Source organism: Lithobates pipiens, unplaced genomic scaffold (assembly GCF_037356315.1).
Source record: "Lithobates pipiens isolate NorthernLeopardFrog02 unplaced genomic scaffold, aLitPip1_a1.2 Scaffold_18, whole genome shotgun sequence".
NCBI lineage: Eukaryota > Metazoa > Chordata > Amphibia > Anura > Ranidae > Lithobates > Lithobates pipiens.
Window position 1 is genome coordinate 646,375,508 of NW_027507758.1, and position 21,044 is coordinate 646,396,551.

The window sequence follows — 21,044 nt, forward strand, 5'->3', positions numbered from 1 at the left end:
GCCGGCTGAACCACCAGTGTTGCAAGGAACTGCTCCCAGCGGATCAGGATGCATGGGAACTGATGATTGGGGGGACTCTGATCTTTTGAACTCAGCTCCAACAGAGCCCTCCAGCCCTGGTCCGGAGGTTGGTTCACCCACTGAGCTGGGGGATCCCTTCTTGGCACCGCCAGTGCCCATTCCAGTCGACCCTGTTTCCTCCGATCCCGAGTCGATGGGTGCCCGCCCTCAACGACACTGTCGCCCTCCTGATCGGTTTCAGCTTCAAGACCGGTTACGAGACTTTCGACGGGGCCGCCGAAAGTGATCCAATGACATTGTATCCCCGCAACTGACCCTGGAATCTTCCTCTCACATTTGGATGCAGGAAAAGTCCTGTGCATCTCCTGTGTTTGGAGGACTGTTATTGGACAGTTATTAGTTAATGTTTTGTGCCTTTTCTCGTTTTGTTTTTGTTTTGTTTTTTGTTTTGTTTTTTTAGGGATGGATGGAAGGTGTTATACCTGAAGGGTTCCACATGTAATGCCACTTTAAGGCTGGCTCCACCCAGGAGTGATGCCAAGGGTCAAGGGGTATAGTAGCCATCTTGGACACATGTAAGCAGCCTAATAAGATGTACTGTCCTGAGATGCATGTTGCAGTGTACACTGAGTACTGGAAATAAACTTCCATTGTTCCAGACCAGAGTCTTGTGTCTCTCACAACACAGAGGATATAACAGGGGGGAAGGTGACGTTGATGATGACGTGTTTAGTGATGTCACCTGGGTGCCACAAGAGAGGAAGAGGAGGGGAGTTCAGAGGGACATATGGACCAGCAGATAGGGAGGAGAAGCAGGCAGAACTTAGATTGCACAGGAGGGACAAAGCAGACTGCTACTGTATCAGGAGCGAGGCAACAACCATGTACGGTCACATCTGGCGCTTCCAGGACACCGGCACATGGCTCCGCAGTGTGGGCTTTTTTTAACGTGTCAGCTGCTGACAATAGTGTTGCCATCTGGAATCTTTGCAGTCAACACTCACCTAGGGACGACCGCCTTAAGAAGGCACATGAGCTGCCATCACCGAGCCCAGTGGGAGCAACGGAACACAAAGCCACATTCCAGGCTCTCACCGTCCAGCCTCGTCTTCTACTTCTCCTTCTCCTCTCTCCTCACAATTGTCTTCCACTCCATCTTCCATCATGCCAAGCTTACGTTTTTCTGTAAAAAGGCAGGCTTCCGTGGGCCAAATGTTCGAGCGTAAAAAAATGATGACGCCGGATAACCGTCTTGCCCAACGGTTGACGGCTGGCTTGTCAGAACTGATAGCCCGCCAACTACTGCCATATAAACTGGTGGACTCGGAGGCCTTTCGAAAATTTGTGGCCATTGGAACACCACAATGGAAGGTCCCAGGAAGGAAGTATTTCTCAGAGAAGGGCATCCCAGAGCTATATGGCCATGTTCAGCAGCAAGTGAATGTATCTCTGGCACACAGTGTCGGTGCCAAGATTAGGGATGAGCTTCGTATTCGAGTCGAACGTACGTTCGACTCGAACATTGGCTGTTCGGCCGTTCAGCGAATTCCGAACGTTTGGGCCGTTCGCGGCAAAATTCGAGTGACGCGCGCGCGGGCCACAATGCACTGCGGTGGCGCAGTGCATTGCTGCCCCATGATTGGCCAAGCATGCACTGTGACCCCGCATGCTTGGCCAATCGCAGCGCCGGCAGCGAGGAGAGCCATGATTGGCCACAGGCATCCTGCCTGTGGCCAATCATAGCTCAGGCTGTGTAGTGCACGCCCCACACTATATAAGGCGCCTTTGAGGCGGCCTCGTGTAGTGTGTTACTTAGCATCTGAAGCAGTGGGTGTTCTGTGTACCTTCAACACAGTACACACCGATCGTTTTTGGCTGATTTCCTATCTTGCTGCTGTGTAGTGGTTGTTGTCTGTGCCCTGACTGCAGTATACACCACTATATTCACCTCACCTATATAGCTAGTGATCTAGCTTTAACCACTTAACAACTGCCCATTGCCAATTAACGGCTTCAGGGGGGTTGTTTAACTCTGAGAGGCCATTAATTAACGGCCTCCCAGAATTCTGCTCTCGCGAGGTGTGCGCACTCGAGAGCATCCGTGACCGCCGGGTCGCATCACGGATCACGGTAAACGGGCGCTCATAGCGGCCGTTTACCACGTGATTGCTCCGTCAAATGACGGAGTGATCACTTGGAAACAAACCGGCGTCATGTTATGACGCCTGTTCCTCCCTCCCCTCTCTGTACCGATTGGTACAGCGGAGGGGAAAGAGATCGGTGTCAGCAGCGATGTGGGCTGCATCTGCAGTGCCCACATCGCTGCTCACCGAATTTAACCCCTCAATTCCCTGCCAATACTCTGCAATACCAGTGCATACTCTGCAGTACCCTGCCATTACTCTGCAGTACCCCGCCATTACTCTGCAGTTCAGTACCCTGCCATTACTCTGCAGTACCCCCCATTACTCTGCAGTAACCCCCATTACTCTGCAGTACCCCCCAATACTCTGCAGTACTTGCCATTACTCTGCAGTACCCCCAATACTCTGCAGTACCCTGCCATTACTCTGCAGTGCAGTACCCTGCCATTACTCTGCAGTACCCCCCATTACTCTGCAGTACCCCCCATTACTCTGCAGTAACCCCCATTACTCTGCAGTACCCCCCAATACTCTGCAGTACCCGCCATTACTCTGCAGTACCCGCCATTACTCTGCAGTACCCCCAATACTCTGCAGTACCCTGCCATTACTCTGTAGTACCCCCCAATACTCTGCAGTACCCTGCTATTACTCTGTAGTACCCCGCCAATACCCCACCAATACTCTGTAATACCCTGCCATAAATTGCCATACCCAGCCATACTCGGAGATACCCAGCCATACTCGGTGATACCCTGAAATACCCAGCCATAGACGCCCCCCACCCCTCACCGCCCTCCGGTGCTTCTACCAACTCGCCAGTACGATCAAAGCCAGAATCTTTTTTTTATTTTTTATTTCAGGCTTCCCAGCCTAGAGGTGAGATGTGGAGTCATATTGACCCCCCAGATTTCACTGTAAAGAGGACCTGTCACCCCATATTCCTATTACAAGGGATGTTTACATTTCTTGTAATAGGAATAAAAGTGGTCAAAAATATATTTTTGGGGAAAAAAATGTCAAACTAAAATAAATAAAGTAAAATGAACAATAAAAAAATTAAATAAAAATTAAAGCGCCCATGTCCCCATGTGCTCGCATGTGCCACACATGTGAGGTATCGCCGAGAATGTTAGAGCGAGAGCAATAATTCTAGTCCTAGACCTCCTCTGCAACTCAAAACATGTAACCAGTAAAAAGAGCTTGCAGTCAGTAGTGTTAGGAGATAGTGCGTGCGTCTGCGTGCTCTGTACCCAGTACATACCGCTATAATATAGGGCAGGCCCCTACTTTCAAACATCCAACTTACAAACATCTCCTACTTGCAAACGCAAGGAGACAGCAGCAAGTGAGATGAAAAAAGATGGACGACAAAACAAATTATACAGGGGTGATAACCCTTCCCTATGTTTTCCAAAAAGCTTAAAAATAGTTTTTTTGACTGGAGCTACACTTTAAAAATGTACCGGTTGAAAATGACAAACAGATTCAACTTAACACAACAAACCTACACAGTCTCTGTCTTGTTTGCACCGCCTGTATACTGCTGTTCTGAGTATATAGGGCCTGGGGGCCACACGCATTTCCTTTTTTTAATATGGGTACGGGGTTCCCCTTAATATGCGTACAAGACCCAAATAGGCTGGTAATGGGCAGGGAGGGCTACCCATGCCATGTTTCTCAATGATTTTCAACCATATTGCAGGAACCAGATATAACATTAAAACCGCAAGCAGTTTTAAATGGTGTTATTTCCGTTTAATGTCATTTTGTGCAGGGACTGTTCTAAACACGGGAAACACGTGGCACTTCACAGGTATACTACAGACACCCCCCAGGCACCATATTTAAAGGAATATTTCACCTTTTTTTTTCACTTTAATCGTCATTAAAATCAGTGCTCCCGCCAAAACGGCAGTTTTTAAAACTTTTTTTTGCAGTGACCCATGTCCCCTGAGGCAGGAGGCAGGTCCCCAAACCCTTTTTAGGACACTATCTTGCATATTAGCCGTTAAAATTAGCACTTTCCATTTCGAACGTTCGAGTCCTATAGACTTCAATGGGGTTCTAACTTTCGTACCGAACGCGGGGGTCGTTCGCAGGTTCTGGTGCGAACCGAACCGGGGGGTGTTCGGCTCATCCCTAGTTATTACACATAGCGCGGGTTTTATTCTATTTATATTGGTGACATAATTGCCCCAATCTGGGGATCAGGAGCCATTTCCTTTTACTCTCGGCTGGGGCTCTTTGTATCCATATAACAGATGTTCTACATGACTAAATCTGACATCAATTTTACTGCAAAATCAAAGGAACCAAAATGTCTCCCCCCGAGCAGTAATATATTTCTATCCCCCTTGGTGGGAGTGGAGATGACCCATCTATAAGGATATACAGTACATACACACACAGCACAAGGCCGTGTTCACACTACCAGACGTTTCTAAGGGCTGCAGTTCCTCTGATCGCCACAAGGTGGTGATCTCACTTCTACCCAGACAGGAAGTCTCTATGGAATACAGGAAGTCTTTATGGAGGACAGGAAGTGATGTCAGGTACAGACAGGAAGTTCCGGGTGAGAGGGGAGTCAGAAGGAAGTAGAGAGAAGACGTTGCTGGAAGAAGTAGCAGAGGAGGTAATAAGATCGTATTTTCTATTTACACCCAGTAACCCCCTTTTAGTGAAGGTCAGAAGTATTAGATGTTTGTATTTAGTTTTATAAAATGGACAATCTCTAATCGGGATACAATGTATAACGCAGTCAGTGTATCGGTATAATGTGGAGTGTGAGTTCCGGGGTCCCCACAGGGGGAGGACATGAGGCTCCCTCAGTAAGAAGCACATAAATGATTGTATATTGTGTCAGGATAGAGCCAGACACCTCGGCACCACCTGAATCTGAGGGGAGATCTCTGGCTGAATTCACAACACAAAGAAGGGGGTCAGTCTGGTGAGAGTCGCCTTCCATGATGGACACAGAGAGGAGCTGATGGCTGCAGACCTCACTGGAAGGTGCTTAGAACTGCTGAGTCTGATGGGTCAGTATGGACTGGGTGCTGCTCTCTGCACCCTGGACATATAGTTCTGTATTGTCTGTGCTGCTGAGCTGTGGTCAGACCCTCCCAACCCCTTCCAAGGACCCATGGACTTCACCCTGCCTGCCCTGCTTCAGCTACCAGGCCCTACCCCTGTCTGCCTGGATCTCTGCCCTGTTCTGGGCTTAGCTCTGTCTGCCTGGATCTCTATCCCTGAGTAGGGGATCCCCATTTCTGCTGGCCCATCCTACATGGACTATCTGTGTGGGGTTACATTGCCACCTGGAGGAATGTTTCTTTCTACTGTGTCTTTCTATCCTGATGTGCCAACACTGCTCTGCCCATGTGCCATGGACTTTAACCCCCGCTGTACCAAACACTGCTCTGCCCTGTGGACTATCACGCCCCTTTGCTGTCCCATATTGCTGTCCTGAGGAGCACTCTTCATTTCTGTGCCTTCTGTTTGCTCTGTGGACTACCTCCCCTTTGATGTCCCATATTGCCACCCTGAGGATCACTCTTCATTGCTGTGTCTATTGTTTGTTCTGTGGACTAATTCTCCTCCTGCCTGTACCCCGAGTCCCCCAATAAACACCCCACGTGTCGGGTTCCTGGTGATTTGTCTCTGTGTGCTCTCTCTCTGCACTCTTCAATCATCACACCCCCGTCATGTCCGTCCTCTTCCTCCATAGTCACTGTGAGGTCTTTTATCTCCAGCAGATGATGATACACACATATATAGTGTGAGAACCTCAGATTAACCCCTTCAGGGGGATCAGCACAAGGGTTGCCACCTCATCCCATAAATACTGAAGACATATTGATTACACAGGTTCTGTGGCTGAACTCACTTAGTGCCTTATCTGCATCTAATTATCCTCAGAACCCGTGTAATTCATATGTGTTTGGTTCTAATGGGAAGAGGTGACAACCCTACGAGGCTGCACTATTGTATTCTTGTTTCCACACTATATATGTGTGTATCATCATAGAATACATGAAGGTAACAAACCTGGAGCCTTTAGAACCACTTTAAGTCATGCTGAGATCATCTCCCATTGGCTGAGCAATATTCTCATTTGTCTCTGAGCTCCTTCTTGCTATTCCTCGTCCTGCCTGTTGTTTCCTTGGATTGATTTTCTGTGTAGTGACCCCGGCTTCATCTCTTGGATGCGCTCGTCTGTTGCTTGTCCTGACCTTTATCCTGATTCCTGGATCTCCTCCTCATCTCACACCCAACATAGAGAATGGAATTTGTGATCCAGAAGGACAAATTTTACGAGACTCCCGGACCCCAAGAATCATAGTGACCACTAAACTGTCCAGATTAAATATTTTCCCACTGCAGACCATAGTGCTTAACACCACTTCAGCCCCCGGAAGGATTTACCCCACTTAATGACCAGGCCATTTTTTGTGATTCGGCACTTTAGCTAACAATTGCACGGTCGTGCGACGTTGTACCCAAACAAAATTGACAACCTTTTTTCCCCACAAATGGAGCTTTCTTTTCGTGGTATTTGATCACCTCTGCATTTTTTGCGCTATAAACAAAGAGCGACAATTTTGAAAAAAACAAAACTTTTTTTACTTTTTGCTATAATACATATCCCAAAAATATATAAAAAACAAATGTATTCCTCAGTTTAGGCCGATATGTATTCTTTTACATATTTTTGGCAAAGAAAATCACAACAGGCGTATATTGATTGGTTTGCTCAAAAGTTATTGCATCTACAAAATAGGGGATAGATTTAGGGACTTTTATTGTTTTTACTACTAATGACAGCGATCTGCGATTTTTAACAGTACTGCGACATTGCGACGGACAATTCTGACTCCAAATGACACTTTTTAGGGAGCAGTGACATTATTACATTGATCAGTGCTATAAAAATGTACTGATCAGTGTAAAAATTATACTGGCAGGGAAGAGGCTAACACTAGGAAGCGATCAAGGGGTTAAATGGGTTCTCTCAGCGCGTTCTAACTGTAGGGGGGATGGGCTACCAGTGACAAGACAGACATCAGTGTTCCCAATCACTAGGAGCAATAGATCTCTGACATGTCACTAGGCAGAACGGGAAATGCCTTCTTTACATTCTGCCTGTGTACAAGGCAATCGGGAGTTGCCAGAATAGATCGAATCCACCTGACCCCCGGGCACGCTCCCACAGCGTGCAGGAATGGCGATCCATGCAGTGGAGCAAACCTGCCGCTGTATAACTGTGGCGGGCGGTTGACAACTAGTTAAATATATACTGACCTTCATATTACCTCCTGGTATCCTCATCCTATTATTGTACAACCAATCCCGATAATTCTCTGTTATCTGTCTACAGGGAAACCTTCATATATGACGGCACCAATGAGGATGGAGGAGGACCGGAGTCACATGACTGAGAAGATACTAAACCTCACCCTGGAGATCATCTACCTGCTGACCGGAGAGGTGAGGAGGATTCTGGGAGGTCACATGACATCACTCTTATCTCTATTAATAAAAACACAGACCTGACCGGAGAGGTGAGGAGGATTCTGGGAGGTCACATGACATCACTCTTATCTCTATTAATAAAACACAGACCTGACCGGAGAGGTGAGGAGGATTCTGGGATTCTAACATGATGTTCCTATTGGTTCCCCAATACAGAGATTTCCTCTTGTGAAGTCCGGTGATCATATGACCATCACAGTGCCTCCATGTGACTCCCTAAAACCTGAGACACACAACATGGAGAAGATTCTAGAAGTCACCAAGAAGATGATAGAGCTGCTGACAGGAGAGGTGAGGAGGATTCTGGGAATTGTGGGACATTATCCAGTAACAGACAAGGGATGTGTCTGGATGGTGACTGTATCATTGTGTGTGTCAGGTTCCTATAAGGTGTCAGGATGTCACTATCTATTTCTCCATGGAGGAGTGGGAGTATTTAGAAGGACACAAGGATCTCTACAAGGACGTCATGATGGACAATCAGCCGCCCCTCACATCACCGGGTAAGAGGAGACTTTATTGTAAAGGAGAGAGCAGTACGGAGGCTCCACCTAGATCCCCCATCATCTGATAAACACATAGAAACAATGTATTCAGTCAGTGTGTGTGTTTCCTACAGATGGATCCAGTAATGGGAACCCCCCAGAGAGATGTCCCCGTCCTCTGTATTCCCGGGATTCCACACAGGAAGGTCACACCATCCCCCACTGTCACAAGGTTGGTGAGACGGAGGTTATAAAACACACTTATAGAGACAATGTGTGGAATTTCTATGTGATGTCACAATAATAAATCTTCTATCTTACAGATGATATTCTCTCTCATTTTCTTGGTTTAGAGTGGAGATCCAATCAATAAAGAATTTGAGGTGAAATCAGAAGAAGAAGAGAGGTATGTGAGGGATGATCAGCAGTCTATGGAGGAGGATGGAATAACGGGGACATTTATAGAGGAGGACACTCCTACAGAGATCAGCACAGGTGGGTCATTAACACTAAATACATTCCTCCACCCATACTGCTCACTGATTGGTCCAGAGTAGGGCGGGGGCTGGGTGATATCAGCCTGTAATCCCCTGGTCACTTTCCTGAGCTGTGTTCCCCGTCCTGTATTCCTGGATTTCTCTCCGATAATCTTCCTTCTTTGTGCTGCCGACACAATTTATGGATCTAGACTGGATTGATGGAGATTCTGGGGATCAGCTGTTAACAAAATGTTCATTTTCAAAAAAGACATAGAAATAGATTTTTTACCCAAGTTATTGCAGTCTCAGGAGATGGGAGGCAGCGGTGTGGAAACTTGTCTCATGTAAAAATTGAATCTTCCACTGATTACTGAATACCAATATTATGAGTCCTGACCCTTACACTGTATAATTTATATTGTACATTACATACTCCTGACCCCTATACTATATACTCTATGTTGTACATACATCATTCTGATATTATATGCCGACACCCCCCCCCCGCCGATTTGTGAGCTTCTATGCAGCTTTCGGCTGTTCTTGGTGGCTTTCGGCCGTTCTCTGCGGCTTTCGGAAAGCCGGCGAGAATGGCCGAGTGTGGCCGAAAGCCGCCAAGAATGGCAAGTGCTACCGAGCGCCGCCGAGATACACAGGACATCCGCTCTGTATCTCAGCGGCACCATTTTTAAATGGCAAGCCTGCAACAACACTGACAAGGCTGCAAATGACTGACAAGGCTGCAATGCAAGACTGCAAATGACACTGACGAGGCTGCATTGATGGGCATTTAAATGTAAGTTTTTTTTCTTTAAACTTCCCTCCTAAACTTGGGGTGCATGTTATATGACGATAAATATGGTACTCCTATCTGTTGTATCTTATTGTCAGAACATTTGGGGTTAAAAGAATATATATATAATGTCGTATATTGTATAATTTTTTGTATTTTTTATATTCATATTTATTGGACATTAGAGGAGCCATTTTGGCTCTGGAGTAGAATCAGGGGTTCATGGTCCATGAATAAGCATTGTTACAAACATTATTTTATGTCATACAAAGAGTCTGTAAGTCTGGTTGGGGCATCTCCCAGGTTATAATTCAAAGGTTTGAACACTTGTGTATTTAACTAAGATAAGGGGAATTGGTACAGACTTACACAGATTACAGACCTAATTGGTATTTTTAGAATGAGCCACAGAAACCAGAGGGCTTGTTCACAATTGCTGTTGTGTTATGTATATCTTAAATAATAATGTTTTCTTTTATAATATGTTTATAGTATATATGTGTTAGTTATTCATTTATAAACCTGTCCATATATATATATTATTATGGTAAAAGTCACAAGTGTGAGGTTCTAAGATTGTATTGGCATGAAAGTATTGGAAGCTGTACTTGTGAGGTTGTAATTCAAAGTATAACTTCACTTTAATGGCATTTACCACCACAACTAATTGTGTGGGTACATGTTCTCATGCCTATGTATTTTAAGAAGTGCCAGAATGGCTGGGGATAGTGACACTTGATTGTCAACCATTACACAATTAATAGCGTTTTGCTAAGCCAAGGTCAGAAGGTCATGTCAATCAAATTTAAAGTAATTTCTGATCCAACACTGCCCCTAAGAGGCTGAAATTGGTAATTATTCAAAATGTGATTGACCGGGGTTGCTATGGTGAAGTGAAAGCTCCACTGTCATTTGACACAATCAAGTTACAAAGTACTGAAATACTCACCCACTTTTAGGGCGAGATAAAAGGTGTTACTCATGGCAGATAGGGATCCGAGAGCTGAGATCTGGAGGCTGATTGGAGAGAGATCGGAAGATGGCTGGACGGTTCCATCTCTATAGAGCCTGAAGGAAAGATCTCCAAAGCACTTGCTATAGCTCCCTAAAAGATGGAGAGATGTAGGGAGATTGGAAGGAGTCCCCTTGGGACTTACCAATTGAAACTTCTCAAGATGACAGACTTCTTAGAGTTTTGGTAAAGTATTGATCTTTCCATATTATACCTTTTTGGTAATTGAATTGTTTTTACATATACAAAACAGAACCATTTAATATTGTGACCTAGCATTAGGAGTTGTGTTATGTCTACCTGCAGCATGATATCATTATGCTCCAATTAATAGACATACACATTTGTTGTTTGTCTCTACAAAGCTAAGACCAAAGTCTGCATAATGGTTTTGTTGTGATATGTGTTTTAAAATAAATTCACTCTCAATTTAACAGAAGCTTTGATCAAATTATCAAGCGTGCACCATATGACATTTTGTCTGTGCACATTTAAGAGTGTTAAGAGATCTGTTTGTTTGAGAAGGATCACATAGTTTAAGATAACAGAGTGTTTACATAAGTCTGTGAAGTCACGGAAGCCATTCAAGTTACTAGTCTTAAATACATAAGTATCATTTTGGTATCGACATGTGATATGTTGTAATAAGAACTTGCATAATAGAAATGTGAATAATATTATTATTATTATACATTATACAAGATTCATATAGCGCCAACAGTTTACACAACGCTTTACAATGTATAGGGGGGGCAACACAACTACAGGGGGGGGGTGGTACAAAAGTTAATAGCTGCAGAGAATGATTTGATGGGGGGTGGCTCGGGGACAGTTGTTAGGTTGGTGTGGGATAAGCTTCCCTGAATAAATGAGTTTTCAGGGATCTCCTAAAGGTGGACAGGTTAGGGGCTGATGGGACAGACTGGGGCCGGGAGTTCCAGAGGATGGGAGAGGCTCTATAGAAGTCTTGAAGGCGAGCATGGGAGGAGGTAACAAGGGAGCTAGAGAGTGGGAGGAGCGGAGGGGACGATTTGGGCGATATCTGCAGATGAGGTTGGTGATGTAGATGGGAGCGATGTTGTGGATGGGCTTGTATGTTATGGATAGCATTTAGAATTTTACACGGTGGGGTAGGGGAAGCCAGTGAAGAGATTGGCAGAGAGGGGCAGCAGTCACGGATCGATTAGTGGGGTGTATTAGTCTAGCAGCAGCATTCATAATAGACTGAAGGGGGGAGGAGCCTGTGTAAGGGTTGGCCATTAAGGAGAGAGTTTCAGTAGTCAAGGCGGGAAATAATCAAGGAGTGAAGAAGTTGCTTTGTGGTGTCATTAGTCAGGAAGGTGGAATTCTGGAGATGTTGCGGAAGTGAAGGTGGCAGGATTTAGCCAGTGATTGGATATGGGGGCTGAAGGAGAGGTCAGAGTCAATGATTACACCCAGGACCCTGGCATGTGTGGGGGGCCAATGGTTGTGTTGGTGATATTAATGGTGAAGTCACGGGGGGGGGGGGGTTGGTGATCGTGAAGGAGGAAATATAAGAAGCTCAGTTTTAGGAAGATTTAATTTGAGGAAGTGGTGTGACCTCCATACTGATATGTCATTCAGTAAGTTTAAGATGTGTTAGGAGATGGAGGGGGTGAGGAGTGGAGAGATAGATCTGGGTGTCGTCGGCATAGAGGTGGTATTGGAAGCCATGGGAGGTTATCAACTGACCAAGGAAGGAGGTATAGAGTGAGAATAGGAGGGGCCCAAGGACAGAAAGAAGAAGGGGAGCGGAGGAGATGAAGTTATAAGTGACACTGAAAGTGCGCTGAGATAGGTAGGAGGAGAACCAGGATAAACAGAATCACGGAGGCCAAAGGAGGGTAATTTGCTGAGGAGGAGCAGGTGGTCAACTGTCAAAGGCAGCAGAGAGGTCTAAAAGTATGAGTATGGAGTAGTGGCCGTTGGTTTTAGCAGTTAGTAGGTCATTGGTGAGTTTTAGTAGGGCAGTTTCAGTAGAATGTTGTGGGCGGACTGTAGGGGGGTCGAGAAGGTTGTTGTCCATGAGGTAGTGACTCATTTGGTCATGGACAAGGCGTTCGATGAGCTTGGAGGCAAACGGGAGCAGGGAGATGGGTCTTAAGGTATTCAAACAGGTGGGGTAAAGTGAGGGTTTTTCGAGTATGGGGGTAATCAGTGCATGTTTCAGTGGGGAAGGAAAGGTGCCGGAGGAGAGGGAGAGGTTGAAGATGTGGGTTAGGGAGTTGAGGATAGAGTGGGAAGGTGGTCGCAGTAATTGTGAGGGGACAGGGTCCAGGGAACAGGTAGTGAGGTGGGCCATGGAGAGGAGTTTATCAACTTCATCTGTGGTAACTGGGCAAAAAGAGGAGCACATTGAGTATGGTGTTGGAGGCAGGAGTTGTATTTGAGAAGGGCAGATTTGTAGAGGGTAAAGTCTTGCAGGGACTTAGATTTACACCACGCTCGCTCAAGAGCAAGGCTGCATCTTTTGAGACTTCTGGTGTTGTCTGTTTGCCAGGGTTGTGGCAGGTGGGGCCTGGTTCTGCGTGGTTCTACGTGTAGAAAGAGGAGCGAGTACGTCTAGGGAGGATTACAGTGTGTTGTTGTAGATGGAAGTGGTTAGGTCTGGGCAGGACAGGGGGTGTGATTTTGTCCTAAAGGCCATCAGTAGCAGAGTGAAGAAGGGAAGGGTTGAGGTTGTGAAGGTTTCTGCGGGTTGTGGGTTGGCAGCATGGGATGTAGGAGACAAGGAGAGTGTGAAATGGATATGGTTGTGATCAGACAGAGTAAAGGGGGTGTTAGAGAGATGGCAAGGGGGTGCAGCAATGGGAGAATACGAGGTCGAGAGTGTTAGTGTTGGAGTGAGTGGTGGTTTGTGTCCATTGTGTTAAGTCAATAGAGGAGGTTAGTTTGAGTAGTTGAGAAGTGGTTGCAGCATTAACATTGATTGGAATGGTAAAGTCACCTAGGATGATGGCAGGTACTTCAGAGGAGAGAAAGTACGGTAGCCATGCAGAGAAGTCATCCAGAAAGCATGACACTGGTTCAGGAGGTCGATAAATAACTGTGACCCTCAGACAAACTATAGAGAAAAGACGAATGCAGTGCACTTTGAAAGAGCGGGGGAAAGAGAAAGAGGTGTGGGAAGAACCTGGAAGGTGCATTGTGGGGAGAGGAGAAGTCCCACGCCACCTCCTTTTCATCCACTGGGTCTGGTGGAGTGAGTCCAGAGGAGACCACTGTGGGACAGGGCAGCTGGAGAGGTAGTGTCAGATTCCTGGAGCCAGGTTTCAGTTATAGCAAATAGATTAAGGGATTTGGAGAGGAAAAGGTCATTGACAAGCTAGTTTGTTGAAGACCGAGTGGGCATTCCAGAGGGCACTTGGCAGAGGGGGGCAGACTTGTGGAATCAGAGGAATTGGGATGAGAAGGTGGGAGTTACGACTGTTGGAGGAGGGAGACAGACAATTTTGGGGGTGGGAATTGGGTGTGGGAGGGCCGGGGTTTGGTGCGATGTCCCCAGACATTAGGAGTAGTAGGAGGGTGAGGGTGGTAAGGCTGGAATGGGATTTATAGTGGGGCAGATGCTGTGGTGGAATGGACGTGGTGATACTGTGTGGGCTTAGAATGAGCAGGAGGTGGTAAGTGGAGTAATATTGAGTGGGAAGAAGAGAGGGAGATATGTATAGGTTGGGGGCTGGAGACGGGGAATAGAGAAATGAAAGTTTGAGGAGAGAGGACTTTATAACATAGATTAGTGTGAGCATGTTGGGGGGTGGGGAGAGGGGAATAGAAGGAAGGCTGAGGTTAGAGTATTAAGAGGAACTTCCTGCCAAATAGCAGTGGAACAATAATGTCTGTACTTACTTTTCTGTAGCAGTGCCCTAGTCAAAGTGCCCCGTGTACAAGTGCCAAACACTTGTTGCAGGCGTGACACTTTGCACAAGGAGTGATCAGCCGAAACCCTCGCCAGCCGTCCCAAGAAATGAACTACATTTATACTGGGAAGGTGGGGGGGGGGGGGGGGGTGATTCAAAATTATTCAATTAGAAGCTGATAAAAGCGGGCTTGTAGGGGGGTGGGGTTTTACAACTGGCCTGGACAGAGTGCAGTGCAAGAGGGGGCAACAGAATAAGGGGAAATGTTATTAAGTTATTATATTATCATCATCACCATCTCTGATATGTAGAAGCATACATTTATATATCCATTTATTTGTTTTATCACAAAAATATACCTGATATTATTTTGCACTGTATTTTTAGTTAATAAATATATATTTTTAAGCAATATCCTTTGTATCACTCATCTTCAAAATAACACGGATAAAAAAACTTACATTTCTTGTTTCTATTGTTAGAAAATTGTGAATCAACCAAATCAAAGATTTGCATATTTTCATAATTAAAATACAATTTTAATATTTCAGTATAAACATTCTGATATATTACAATATATTGTACATTACATAGTCCTGACTTCTGCTCTCTCCCCTCCCCCCACTGCTATATATACACATAATATGTATTCTCTTTTGTTACACCCATTTCCTACCAGCTGGACATTTTATATCTGATGATGTGATTGGAGCACAGACTTTTACATGGTGATAATAATGTGATAACATCCTCAGACTTTGGAGCCTTAAACAGAAAGTGATAATGGGGGAGGAGTCAATAACCCAATGATGGGGGACTTCAGGATCAGTCCAGTCTTCATCTTGGTTATTCTCCCCCCATCCTCACTCTCTGACCTCTGGTGGGGCTCAGCCCCGCTGTTATTCATGACTAAATCATGGACTAAATAAGGAAGTGCAGGACTTCTTGTGTTGGGAAGATGGCAATGAGTGATAGAGGGGGAGGGGACACTCGTCCTATAATCCCCTCATCACTGTCACTCCTATAAAAGACAGTTCTCATTGTTTCCTCACTCTCTGACTAAGGTCCATGAATAAAGAAATGATCTGGTAGGAGATCAGAGGATCCATTTACTAGTTACCTTAAGGGGGGAATTGTGAGATCCTCAGAGACAAAGCTGCCTGATGTGGGCGGAGTCCTGGTTTAGGGGAACCAATCAGCTCATGTCTAGTAATAATCTTTGTATTTGTATTTTAGTAGATGGACGGGAGATGAGGAAAACCTCAGAGGATTGTCTCACTTTGTCTCCAGACTGTAAAGTAGAAGATGAGGACATCACACAGTATAGTCCAGGAGAAAACCCGACTACCTCAAATGTCCATCCGGCACCACACAGTGTAGATGGACCATCGTATTCCTCTTATCCTGAGGAACCTCAGACTGTGAGGGACAGGGCCGTCCTTCCAACAGAGAAGAGCTTTTCCTGTACTGAGTGCGGGAAGTGTTTCAGTTCTAAATTCCATCTTAATGTGCATATAAGATCTCACACGGGAGAGAAGCCATATTCCTGTCCTGAGTGCGGGAAATGTTTTTTACTAAAGTCCAATCTATACACACATCAGAGATCTCACACAGGGCTGAAGCCGTATTCCTGTACTGAGTGTGGGAAATGTTTTTCACAGAAGTCCAATCTTTACACACATCAGAGATCTCACACAAGGGAGAAGCCATATTCCTGTCCTGAGTGTGGGAAATGCTTTGTAGTAAAGTCACAACTTTTCACACATCAGAGTTCTCATAACAGGAATAGTCTAGGAGAAAACCCGACTACCTCAAATGTCCATCCGGCACCACACAGTGTAGATGGACCATCGTATTCCTCTTATCCTGAGGAACCTCAGACTGTGAGGAATGGTGTTGTCCTTCCAAAAGATAAGAGGTTTTCCTGTACTGAGTGCGGGAAGTGTTTCCCTGCTAAATCCAAACTTAATGTGCATATAAGATCTCATACAGGGGAGAAGCCGTATTCCTGTCCTGAGTGCGGGAAGTGTTTCCATACTAAATCCCATCTCAATGTGCATATAAGATCTCATACAGGGGAGAAGCCGTATTCCTGTCCTGAGTGTGGGAAATGTTTTTCACAGAAGTCCGATCTTTACAGACATCAGAGATCTCACACGGGCAGAAGCCATATTCCTGTCCCGAGTGAGGGAATTGTTCCTCACTGAAGTCCTGTCTTCCTGTACATCAGGGATCCCACACAACCCTCGAGGTGTATTAGTGCCTTGAGTGCAGGAAATGTCTTCTATATGAATGTTGCTGGACATCACAGCTCTCATGTGGGGAAGAAGCACACCCTGATATACACCTCAGATATACTCCATGGCTGATCTTCATCATGGAAGAAACAGTTGATAAGGAGATCAGAGATCACCAAAGACATGGATGAAGTGTTGTACCATGTTGGCCATTGATAGCAGGAGAAAAATAAAAAATGGAGTCATTACCTCTCATTGGCTGAGTACATTTTGTGGTGGAAGATTTCACAAACACTTAGAGGTCTATTAAAATAAAATAAATAGTTGAATGAATGTGAGCGATATTCACCCGGCTGTGATGAATATTGGATGTATTTTATTTCATACACTGATTTCTTGGCTCCATCTAGTGGCCATAATGTGGTATTGTGCTATTTTTGTGCCATCAGATCTTTCATCCTAGTGGCCAAAACCTTTGCAAATAACTTTGTATCCGTATTCAGTAACAATATTGGTCTATAGCTTGAACATACGGTGCTGTGCCTTCCCTCTTTTGGAATAATGGTGACTAACCACTTCTCGACCACCTCACACAGATATACTGCGGCAGAAGGACATGTACAGGCAGAATCACTTTAGAATCACAGTTGCCCTTTAAGAGGATGGTTGCGGGCACAGGCGCGCCTGCCGGGAGCTTTGTGAGTGCGATTGCAGGTCCTGTGGACTCTATGTCCGTGGGGATACCCGCAATCGTCTCACGGAGAGGAAGAATGGGGAAATGCTAATGTAAACGCGCATCTCCCTGTTCTGCCTAGTGACACTGCCACTGATCGCAGCTCCCTGTAATTGGGAGCGGTGATCAGTGTTGTGTCACACACAGCCCCTCCCCCCCACAGTTAGAATCACAACCTAGGACACACTTAACCCCTACAGCGCCACCTAGTGGTTAATCCCTTCACTGACAGTCATATTTACACAGTAATCGATGCATTTTTAATTGCACTGATCGCTGTATAAATGTGAATGGTCCCAAAATTGCGCCAAAAGTGTCCGATGTGTCCGCCATAATGTCGCAGTCACAATAAAAATCGCTCATCGCTAAGGATGAGCCAAACACCCCCCTGTTCGGTTCCCACCAGAACCTGCGAACAGACCTAAACTTCGTGTGAACTTTAGAACCCTATTAAAGTCTATGGGACTCGAACGTTCACAATCTAAAGTGCTAATTTTAAAGGCTAATATGCAAGTTACTGCCCTAAAAAGTGTTTGGGGACCTGGGTCCTGCCCCAGGGGACATGGATCAATGCAAAAAAAGTTTTAAAAATGTTAGTTTTTTCAGGAGCAGTGATTTTTTTAAGTGAAACAATAAAAGTATAATATTCCTTTAAATTTTCGTACCTGGGGGTGTGTGTAGTATGCCTGTGAAGGGGTGCATGTTTCCTGTGCTTAGAACTGTCCATGCACAAAGTCATTTTGCAAGGAAAAAAAGTATTTTAAAATCACTTTCCATTGTCGGCTCCCATAATACAGAGAACACTCAATGAGTGTTCTCTGTATTAGCCGACAATTCATTCATTGATAAAAAAAGCGTGGGCGTTCCCCTAAATTCAATTACCAGGCCCTTCAGGTCTGGTATGGATATTTAGGGGAACCCCGTGTCAAATTTTAAAAAACAATTGACGTGGGGGTCCCCCTAAAAATCCATACCAGACCCTTTATCCGAGCACGCAACCTGGCAGGCCGCAGGAAAAGGGGGGACGAGAGAGTGCCCCCCCTGCTGAACCGTACCAGGCCACATGCCCTCAACATTGGGAGGGTGCTTTGGAGGTCTGTGACCCCTCAAAGCACCATGTCCCCATGTTGATGTGGAGAAGGGCCTCATCCCCACAACCCTGGCCGGTGCTTGTGGGGGTCTGCCGGTGGGGGGCTTATCAGAATCTGGAAGCCCCCTTTAACAAGGGGACCCCCGGATCCCGGCCCCCCTGTTTGAAATGGTAAGGGGGTACAAAAGTACCCCTACCATTTCACAAAGAAAGTGTAAAAATGGTTAAATAAGACAAACACACTTTTGAAAAATTCCTTTATTAAAAATAAAAAAAAGATTCCAGCGGTGATAATCCACTCTTGCTATCCAGCGATTTGACCAATCTCTCTGTGAGGAAGCAACTTCCTTCTCCCTTGCCTAGGGCTGCTTTGCAGTCATTATGCAATCAAAAACAAGTTATTATACGTCCTGCGGACAAGGGAGGAGGCATTGTCATTCTTGATAAAGATAAATATGAAAGTGAAATGTTCAGGATTCTTAGTGAACCAGGCACATACAAGATACTGCCCAACAATCCTACTAATGTTTACAAGAAGCAACTCAGTTAATTATTGACTAGGGCCATGAACAAAACGTTTTGAACAATAAAGAAAGAGCTTTTTTAGTCCCTACATCCCCACGAATACCTACTATTTATTTTTTGCCCAAAATTCATAAAGATCCCGTCAACCCCCCTGGGATGCCAACAGTCTGTGGCATTAATTCAGTAACATCTCGCATAGGCCGCTATATCGACTTCTATCTCCAGCCTCTGGTTATAAAGACACCATCCTATCTAAAGGATACTGGTGACACTATTAGAAAATTAGAGGGCGTACATCTGCATGGTCAATATATTATTGCCACTGCGCATGTCGCGTCCTTATACACATGTATACCACAGGGGAGAGGTATAGAAGCGGTACGTTATTTTTTAGATCAGGAGCAGTCTCTTGCCTCTTTTCAGCGTGAATACATCATTGAATTGTTGGAATTTGCGACGGGCCATAGCTACTTTTGGTTTAATGGTCAATATTATTTACAACAAAGGGGTGTCGCTATGGGGGCTAAATTTGCCCCCAGTCTTGCTAACCTCATTATGGCAAAATGGGAGGAGGATGTCGTCTATGCCCAACGGAATACATCACTGGTCCTATGGGTTAGATATATAGACGACATCCTCCTCCTATGGAGTGGTACCCCTAAAACACTTTCAGAGTTTTTTGCACTCTTGAACTCTAATGATAGGGGTATTGTATTAACCTATCAAATGAGTACTGAAAGAATCAATTTTCTGGATTTAGAAATAGGAATTACATCTAATGGTTTTCAATTTAAGACACATTTCAAATCCACTGATCGTAATAGTTACATCTCTATGGATAGCTGTCATCATAGAACTTGGCTTAGTTCGGTTCCACAAAGTCAATTTATTAGACTTCGTGGGAATTGTACAGATTTAAATACTTTTTTTACCCAGGCAAACATCTTAAAACAACAATTTATAGATAAAGGATATCAAGTAGCGGCCTTGGACGATCAATTACAAGAGGTTGCTCAAATTAATAGAGAATCCCTATTACAGGTTAAAACTCCACATGGATCAGGGGATGATTATAAATGGTCTCTGTTTACCACATTTAATATCCAACATAGACAAATAAAAACTATCTTTAACCACTTGCTTACTGGGCACTTAAACCCCCCTCAGTCCCAGACCAATTTTCAGCTTTCAGTGCTCTCACATTTTGAATGACAATTACTCAGTCATGCAACACTGTAACCAAATTATTTTTTTGTCCTTTTCTTCATACCAATAGAGCTTTCTTTTGGTGGTATTTGATCACCTCTCGGTTTTTTATTTTCTGTGCTATAAATGAAAAAAGACCAAAAATTTTGAAAAAAAATGAATTTTTCTTCGTTTCTGTGACAAAATTTAGCAAATTAGCAATTTGGCCACAATTTATACTACTACACATCTTTGGTAAAAATAACCCAAATTTTTGCATATTATATGATCTGTGTGAAATTTATAGAGTCTACAAGCTATGGTGCAAATCATAAAGATTTGCAAAAAAAAATCACATCTGATGTACTAAGGCCTATCTCCATTCTTGAGACCCTAACAAGCCAGGAAAGTACAAATGCCCCCCAAATGACCCCTTTTTGGAAAGTAGACATTCCAATGTATTTAGTAAGAGGCATGGTTAGATATTTTATGTTGTCATTTTTTCCCACAATTCTTTGCAAAATTATGATTTTTTTTTTTTCCCACAAAATTTTCATTGTAATAGCTTATTTCTCCCACACGGAATGTGCATACCACAAATAACACCCCAAAATACATTCTCCTACTCCTCCTGAGTATAACGATACGACATGTGTGAGACTTTCGCACAGCCTGACCACATACAGAGGCCTAATTTTGAAGTAGCACCTTCAGGCATTCTAGGAGCATAAATTACACATTTCATTTCTCAACCACCTATTACAGTTTTGAAGGCCCTGGAACACCAGGGCAATGGAAACGTCCAGAAAATGACCCCATTTTGGAAAGCTAACACCCCAACGTATAATCTATGAGGCATAATGAGTCTTTTCAATGGTTCATTTTTTTCCAAAAGTTTTTGGAAAATGTGGAAAAAAATGAAAACGC

The 21,044-nt window shown here is 44.7% G+C and overlaps 2 protein-coding genes across 2 annotated transcripts; both read left to right on the forward strand.

Annotated features, from left to right (window-relative positions):
* The first annotated feature begins 4,736 nt into the window (after positions 1-4,736).
* LOC143989870 (gastrula zinc finger protein XlCGF66.1-like) lies at positions 4,737-8,549 on the forward strand. The gene is made up of 5 exons (XM_077490147.1): positions 4,737-4,800; positions 7,543-7,652; positions 7,854-7,988; positions 8,077-8,200; positions 8,317-8,549. The coding sequence occupies exons 2-5, from the start codon at positions 7,557-7,559 to the stop codon at positions 8,484-8,486; spliced, it is 525 nt and encodes a 174-aa protein (XP_077346273.1). The 5' UTR covers positions 4,737-4,800; positions 7,543-7,556; the 3' UTR covers positions 8,487-8,549.
* On the forward strand, positions 8,543-16,839 carry LOC143989780 (uncharacterized). Its single transcript, XM_077490051.1, has 2 exons — positions 8,543-8,677; positions 15,584-16,839. Exons 1-2 carry the CDS (start codon positions 8,614-8,616, stop codon positions 16,552-16,554), a joined length of 1,035 nt encoding a protein of 344 aa, XP_077346177.1. The 5' UTR covers positions 8,543-8,613; the 3' UTR covers positions 16,555-16,839.
* Positions 16,840-21,044: the final 4,205 nt, after the last annotated feature.